Below are 8,677 nucleotides of genomic sequence, written 5' to 3' on the forward strand. Positions count from 1 at the left end.
GAAAGTTTTTGTAGTGACAAGGCTTCCGATGTTGAGTTCGTCTGATCTGGCCCACTTGTCACGAGACTTTTGACACGTTTTAAGCTTAAAATATGCAGGATTTCGGAAAGATAGTACTTCCGACGAGTGTATTACTCCCTCCTTTCCAATTTATGCGAACCTATTTGATTGGTATTGAGTTTAAGACAAAATAATTTTTTTTGAAATTTATGGTCTTAAATAAGTTAAAAATGGGCTCAGAGTATTTGTATGGTTATAAAAGCTTCTCATTAAGGATAGAGTTGTAAGTTTATACTAAATTATTTTTAAATTTAAAAAAATTCATTCTTTTTGGAACGGACCACAAAAAAATAGATTCACGTCAACTCGAAGTTATAATTAATTCCACCGTAATTTTGTACTGTCCATTCAAGCTAAACTCCCCTTCACGTTTTAAGCTTGAATGCATGCGATAAAATCATTCATCTCGCGATAATGAGAAATTTGACAAACGTTTAGAATACTAGTTGAAAAGCAAACGTCAGTTTAGAGAGACGTGTCACTGCCGTGGTTCAAAGTGGTAGCCTCGGCTTGTTTCCACGTTAGAGAAGAAAACCTTTCGGTTACTGTAGTAGTCAAGTTCCTCAAACGCCTCTTCCTTTCATCGTCTTTTTCTACATCAACCGGAAATTGAAAGTAGAGAGAGATGCAACCAAACAAGTACAGCATGCAGACATATATACGTACACGTATTCACACATATATCATACGTTTTCGTCATTCCTTGTACTTAACGAGTTCTCCTACTGATGACAGATAGCTAGCTAAAGAGTGTTTGCCTATTCTCCACACCCCTCCTATAAATGCCACTCTGTAACGGCAGTAGCGGTTACACAACTGGGATGCTCAGCAAAGTGAATGGCAATTCTACCGAGAAATGCAGGAGGCGACGCCGCCGCAGAATTCGAATGAGAAGGCTGCAGGCCAAGGTTTTATCCTCTGCTACTGCTAATGCTTCCTCGTCATTTTCGCGTAGGACCTTATTGTACAACAGCTCAGAAGCTTTGGGCCAAAATAGGGGTGTGGGAGTCAGTTTAGTAGATATGGCTGATCCTTCGTCTGCATCGACGGAGCCTTCTATCGCGGCTAGTCAGACACCAGCCAGCGGGCCGGTCGTTGGAGTAATTTCTATAATAGGAAGACGGCGTGCAATGGAAGATAAATTTTCAATTCGACCTAATCTTTGCTCGCCGGAGATCAATCGCGGCCGACCCGTTGATTTCTTTGCTATTTACGACGGACATGGTGGACGTCATGTAAACTGTTTTCTCCGCCCATTTCTTGTTATTCACTCATTTCTTTTCTAACCGTTTGATAATCTATAAAGTCAAATTGACCAATTTCAGCACTAAACTAAATTAATTGTATTTGTAATATTCCAGTACTCCTATATAATAGCATTTGAAAAATTCTGTAACTTACTTTTTGAAAAACAAATTCAGAAATGTTAAAGTTGATTCTTGATAAAACTAAAATCAGAGTGACATACTCTACTTAATTATAATTGTTGGGATTTAGTTAGGGCTCTACAAAAAGTTCTCAATCTATATACAATATATACCTCTAAAGAAGTGAAGCGGATATAAAATTAAAGATTATTTTTTCAGTATTAGAGTAGCGTATACAGCTTACAATAATTGGTGATGCAGGTAGCTGCACTGTGTAGCGAAAGGATGCACGTGCTACTACAAGAAGAGCTGACGCGCGTGGGGGAAAGTACAGACATGAGCGGTAGCAGCAGTTCCCATGGAAGTGGAACACAACAACAGAGGACAGAGGAAGCCTGGAAAAGAGTGCTGAGGAGTTGTTTCCTGAGAATTGACGAGATAGCTTCAACCACATGCGGCGAGTGTGGAAGTGTTGGCCACCAATGCGACTGCGCACGCGACACCTTGGGTCTGACGGGCTCCACCGCCGTGGTTGCAGTTTTGACGGAAGAAACAATAATTGTAGCCAACTGTGGTGACTCACGCGCCGTCCTTAGCCGGGACGGAAAGCCCATCCCCCTTTCCTCTGATCATAAGGTACACGTCACCCTATAGGGTTGGGACCATGTTTTGACTCAAGTCAAAATATTAAAAATAAACATGTTTCGTTTTTCCCAAATCTTATTTGAAAGCAAACATTCAAAATAGATAATTTTTGTTTTCTTGGAACAGACTACTTCAGCGAAGCTTCTAAGAATTTATTTATTTCCGATAACTTATTCTAATGATCTATATTTAAAGAGCAAAGATTTCACCGTCTAATAGGGCTAGATTTCACGTCAACAGTTGTATTTTTGAGTGTGAAGATTCTTATTGAACATTATAAATCCTGCTCAAAATGTCTGTTTCATAATTTCCTCCTCCAAGTACACATTCATATATGTGAATTCAAATACATTGGATATGTCTGTATGTGTTCAAAGATGCGGCAACTCATTTTGGGACATTTAAGTACTCATATGTCAAGCTAAAAGGCCAATTATCATATAACTAAGACACGCATTTGCACTACATATTCCCTTCTATGTTTAATTAATTATTGAAGTAACATTCCACGCTTTCCTTAACTGCTAATAGATCTGTATTATTTTTTCTTTTTTGGTCTTTTACTCATAAATCATGCCACAATGGTCTGTGTAAACTAAGCAGAGTAATTTATTGAGCTACCTGAAGAAAATGATTTAATTTGTCCTCATGAAAAGTTAAACTTATTTGAATGCAGCCGGATAGACGCGATGAACTAGCCAGAATAGAAGCGTCTGGGGGCCGAGTTGTTTTTGCAAATGGGCCACGGGTTCAAGGAATTCTTGCCATGTCTAGGGCAATAGGTAATATTTCTCGTTTAGAAAATCCTTTTTCTGATAATGAAAGATCCTGTTTTTCCTATGCAAATAAATCATTACAATGCTCATGTGAAATATTACTTATATCCACATGACGAAAGCTTACTCCCGCCTTGGTGGACTCCTACTTAACAAAATTGCCATCGTAACTGCTGCTTCATTTGTTTTTCACCTTACATGCATTATCACTTTATTAACAGCATCACATTAATTTCTAGGATTGGTAAATTCTTCCTTTTTCAGGCAACAATATTTGCTTCTCCATACGTCTAATCCTTAACTAGTTTCCAAACAAAAACTTAAAGGCACATATCATGTATCATGCATGAGTAACTGATTGGCGAGACACAAAGAATGTTGTCAAGGTAATAGCATATAGCATATTAAAGCACAACTATGGCAGCTGGAAATACCACTATCGCCGTAGCTTCTTGTGGAAGAAATAGAATAGTTCTAGAGAACAAAGAATATAGAGAGAACAAATGAATTTGAGGCAATGTAACTATCATCCATTGAGGGCTTGTATCTGTTTATTAAGGTATAGAAATGAGACCAATTAGGGTTAACATTTAAGGTCTTACTACAGAATTCTGCATGACGTGCATGAAGAAAAACTGTTTGTCAGTTAATTTAATGCCACGGATAAGACGACAAAGTGGAAACAAAATTGAGTAGTTGTGGATGATGTGCATATTCTCAAAGTGTTGTTTGTCCGTATAATTAATGCCACACATAAGACGACAAATTAGAAATAAAATTGAGCAAATTGGTGGTACATCATAGAAGTTGTCGTTTGCGCATCAAAGTAAATGGGCGGCTTCTCATTAGGGTTAGAAAATGTGAAAGTGCTGTTTGTCCGTATATTTAATGCCATGCATAAGACGACAAACTAGAAATAAAATTGAGCAAATTGGTTGTACGTCATAGAAGTTGTCGTTTGCGCGTCATAGAAGTTGTCGTTTGCGCGTCAAAGTAGATGGCCGTCTTCCCATTAGGGTTAGAGAAGGTTAAACTGGGTGTGGTTAATGATAGTTCAAGGAAAGCAATTTATGTTGCTGGAAATGGATTGATACAACACATTATTTAGTACTTGTTAATGCTGAATCATTGACAGAACTGTTTTACTAGAGGGACTACTATTGATGTCAAACATTATTTTTTAGTCTACTCTCCAACGCATGAGCATCCTAGTTAGGATAGTTGTAATATGTAAAACTGCAACAACCATACCGGGGAAACTTGTGATGAACAAAAGTCGTTTTCAAAATCGAAACAACCGACTCTGGTGCAAATCCTATCGTATTGATTTTCCCTTTTGCTAATTAGACGAGTTATCCTTTCCACCTATGCTCATTTCAAGGTTAGTTATTTTACTACGTTCATTGTCTATTTCAGAAGAAGTATTCTCATACTAGTAGTCATGATTTAGAAAATGGTGGTTTCTTTATTTTTGGAAACCATTTAATTTTGCTGGATGATCCGGTGACATAAGATATTGCTCACAGACTTTTAAATACCTAAGGCTTTTGTATCCCATAGTGTGATGATGGAGCACAAATATATTGCGGTCTTCAGCTTTTTTTATAAAATATTTTATTGTTCAATTGTTTATGACAATATTTGCATAAAGCCTGTTTTACAAGTATTGTTTTTTGTTATGTAATAGTGTAAAAGGAACTATTATATTCGACGAAATTGTATTTGTTTGGGGATACTAATATTCGAATAGTTTACTTCTAAATGAAAAGGCATGGTTGACATTTCATAATGCACTTCCCTGTTGATATAAATTTTTTAGCTTAATTTCTTAAATCACAAGTTAGTGAATGCACATTAACCTGATTTACATAAGAAGCTGCATTACGATATTTCTAGAGGTATGTAGGATTTGGAAGCTTGTCCAGATGTCTAGATTGGTTGTCAAGTTTAACGTGTTAAACTACTACATGAATTAACCATTCTTGCATTTGTGAAAGATCTCTGCCGTTAGTAATGTGTACTATGTAGTACAGTAGGTCAAGCCTTTACTTAAGATGGGTTGTTATGCCTTCATGTTTTCCCCCTATGTAATTTAGTATTATCACACTACAAGCAGATGTTTCTAAATGTGTTACTTGTGCAATCACAATTGGTCTCTCTCTCTAATTGAGTTTCCTTTTAGTCTCAAGAGTTCTTAAAATTGTTGCAGATTGCACTGCACTATAAATATGTGTAAGAGGTTTCGAAATATATTACTTGTCTAGTAGGTGGTTACCTTAGACCTGGCATTCAACTAGGTGGTTTTTTCTTTGCCAAAAGGTAATTGGATTAAGCTAGGTGATTTTGCTGTTGCTGATCATTAAGAACTGTACTTGGTGGTTTTTGCTACTGTTGATTATGAAGAAGACGGTACTTTATCCACCATTTTTGTAGGGGAAATTTGCTTTTCTTAAACTGATCCTAGCACAGAGATTCAAATACCAGTAAATATTTCTATTATTTTTTCTTATTACACACAGGAGACAAGTATCTATCGCCATATGTAATATCCGAGCCTGAGATTACCTTCACAAAAAGGGAAGCAGAGGATGAGTGCTTGATTCTTGCCAGTGATGGTTTGTGGGATGTTATATCAAACGACATGGCGTGTGAGGTGGCTAGTGAGTGTCTTCGAGAGGAAGATCCAGCTGCGGACCATAGCTTCAGTCCTTTGGTAGAAGGTGATAGCGGAGGAAGTGTATATTCTTCCCGAAGTGCATCAGCAGCAGCGCTGCTTACTCGACTTGCTATGGGACGGAATAGCTGTGATAACATTAGTGTGATTGTGGTTGATCTGAAGAGAAGTCATACTGGAGGATAGTTTCAGGAAAAGGTAACTTATTGAAGTGAACCATATTGGATAGCTTGTATACAATACCAAAGAGAAGTTTAGAGATGGTTTTATTAACCATAGCCCAAGGTTTTTAATTAATCCGTATACTTAAAGACAGTGATCAGTACTTGAATTTATTTTAATTTAGTTTTTCACTTCAAGTGATCTTCTAGGTTTATCTCTTCCCTTGACTGTGGTTGCTTAGTTGTAGTCAATTTACCGGGAGGAATTATTCAAAAATAAATTTGGGAGGTATTCAAGCAAATGGAACTGTTATTAGCTTAACAAACATATGTTTTTTGCTTAATCCAAGAAACCAATCAATCCTAAGTGCCTATAACATGGTCGTTCACTTCATTTCAGTATACCTTCTACAGGAGAATGATACAGTACTTCAGTGTGCTTCAGTTTTTAAATCTTATTAATTTTACTACAAGTGAAATTCTCCCATTCATTGTTTTACTACTGTATATATGAAGGTAACTAAGTTTTAGTTTTTTTTCTTCTCTTTTATGTCTCAAAGTTTCTTTACCCATTAATTAATTCCAGTAACATATTTTGTTCAGTTGGTGGAAGAAATAGTTGTTTAAATTAAGGGACTTGTCATGTAGAATACTTTTTGTTTGGCAAAAACATCAAATTGTACAACTGCTTTAAGACTGACAAATTCGAATTCTTAAATCATCAAAACGTTTGAATATTTTACTGTTTATATTTATAACCCAATCTCATAAGACTTTGAAAAAGCAAATCATTTGCATTAACTTGAGTTAGAACAGAATTTTCACCCTGGCTACAACTTTGAGACATTTTTATGATATTCAGGCTAATAAGAAGAGATGGTGGCTCGAAATCGCCCCAAAATGGTCTATCACCCACAAAGACAATCTAGGTATTACTGAGGGTACCTGCAGTAACTTAAGACACTCTCCTTTGTGAAGATGCTTAATATAATAATAATAATAATAATAATAATAATAATAATAATAATAATAATAATAATAATAATAATAATAAGTAAACAAAAAGTGTAGAGTTGTTTTATCCACTTTGTTATCCAAAAAAGAAAATGTCATCTTCCGAATCGACCCCTTGTTTTCTTTAAAGTGTTTACTAGTATACGTACCTACACGATGCACGATCGGTTGATAAACGTAATCATGAATATACAAGTTTATTGAACCATTTCAAAATTCAGCTTGTTTTAAAATGACATTGTAAAGCGTATATGAGAGAGTGCTAGGATATTTGGCACCTCTACATATTATAAAAGTTAATAATTTTGAAAAACAAACCAATATATAAGCTTAGTTCATTACCTAATTTCGTTAATCATAACTTTAGCATTATTTCAATATTTACTTTATTTATTTTATAAATTAATCAAGATCATAAATATCTTCACACAATCCCTATCATCCTTTTGTATGCATTTGTTTACTATATAATATTTTTAGTTAATTTTTTAGTGTTTTACCTTTTATTAAAATAATGACTTTGAACTACTTATATTTTGCTTTCAATGTGAGATATTGAAATTTAGTTTCAATTATTGTTGTTATTTATCTACATATAAATTTAAATTATATTTGTTTATTATTCAATATCTACTAAAATTTCAGTTAGATGACCTTATTTGCAAAATATATTTCTGCACTACAAATTTTTATTTCTATACTTTTTCTTTTTCTTGTTCCATATATTTTGTGTTTGCATTTTTAAATACTTTATCGTGCTATTGTTTATTAGTTTTTCACTTATGTCCTTGCCTATCACTCCTATTTTAATATAATATAAATAAATATTTTGTATCCTTAAATTTAGATTTTCTTAATACTCTTAATTTATTAGTCAAAATTGATTCATTATTTAAATTTGTAAATAAATATTATTTCAAATGCTATAAATAAGATAAACCTAAGAATATTGGTGGCACCTCAACGCAATAATTTAACATCTTCTAGCAGGACTTTACTTGCTTGAACTTTTTGTAACTTACAAATAGAGATTTCATTTACTATTACAATAACAACAACAACAACAACAACAACAACAACATGCCCAGTAAATAGAGATTTCTTGAGATGGCTCATGATCTTACAAAATAATTGGTAATGTAAAACAATAAGAGAAGAAGAAGAAGAAGAAGAGTATTGCAGAGAAAAGTAGAAGGAGAGAATTCTTATTGATTTGGGATGATTTACAATGGAATAGAACCCCTCTATTTATAGGAAAAAATTGTCTTTTCTGTATAGTCAGATTGATGAACAAAAATCCCGTTTGCCAAATGTTCAATTTGCAAATCGAGATATAATTTTGTCTTTCCGAGATCTTTTATCTCAATTTCCTTCTTTAAATAATCAATTATTTTTTGGAGTTCTGTAAGAGTTCCAATAAGGTTTATGTCATCGACATATATGGCAAGTACAATGAATTCTGATGTTGTTTTCTTTATAAAAATACATGGACAAATGACATAATTTACATAACCTTCCTTCAATAAATACTTACTAAGGCGGTTATACAACATTCTTCCTGATTGCTTTAGACCACACAAAGATCTTTGCAATTTGATTGAAAACATTTCCTGAGACTTTGAATTATGTGCGCCAGGCATTTTAAATCCCTCGGAAATTTTCATGTATATTTCGTTATAAAGTATGCCATAAAGGTAGGTTGCAACCACATCCATTAAATGCATGTCAAACTTTTCATGGACATCAAAACCTTGTAAGGAAAAAAGATTACAATGCGTATTAACTCCCCTTGATAAGAGAATCAATTCACATACTTGAGCCTTCACATCCCTATCTTGTACACTAGTCTCTTGAAAGTTGACGTCGGTAGAGATTTTGTGATCAAATCAGCCATATTATCACTTGAACGAATCTGTTGCACATTGATATCACCATTCTTTTGAAGATCATGTGTGAAAAATAACTTTGATAAAATGCGCT

General features: G+C 34.4%; 1 protein-coding gene across 1 annotated transcript; it reads left to right on the top strand.

Moving 5' to 3' along the window:
* Positions 1-485: 485 nt before the first annotated feature.
* Positions 486-5,985, top strand: LOC104210590 (probable protein phosphatase 2C 75). The gene is made up of 4 exons (XM_009759531.2): positions 486-1,295; positions 1,689-2,063; positions 2,749-2,854; positions 5,368-5,985. The coding sequence occupies exons 1-4, from the start codon at positions 843-845 to the stop codon at positions 5,706-5,708; spliced, it is 1,275 nt and encodes a 424-aa protein (XP_009757833.1). The 5' UTR covers positions 486-842; the 3' UTR covers positions 5,709-5,985.
* The last annotated feature ends 2,692 nt before the right edge of the window (positions 5,986-8,677 follow it).

The sequence above is a fragment of the Nicotiana sylvestris genome, chromosome 3 (assembly GCF_000393655.2).
Source record: "Nicotiana sylvestris chromosome 3, ASM39365v2, whole genome shotgun sequence".
Classification (NCBI taxonomy): Eukaryota; Viridiplantae; Streptophyta; class Magnoliopsida; order Solanales; family Solanaceae; genus Nicotiana; species Nicotiana sylvestris.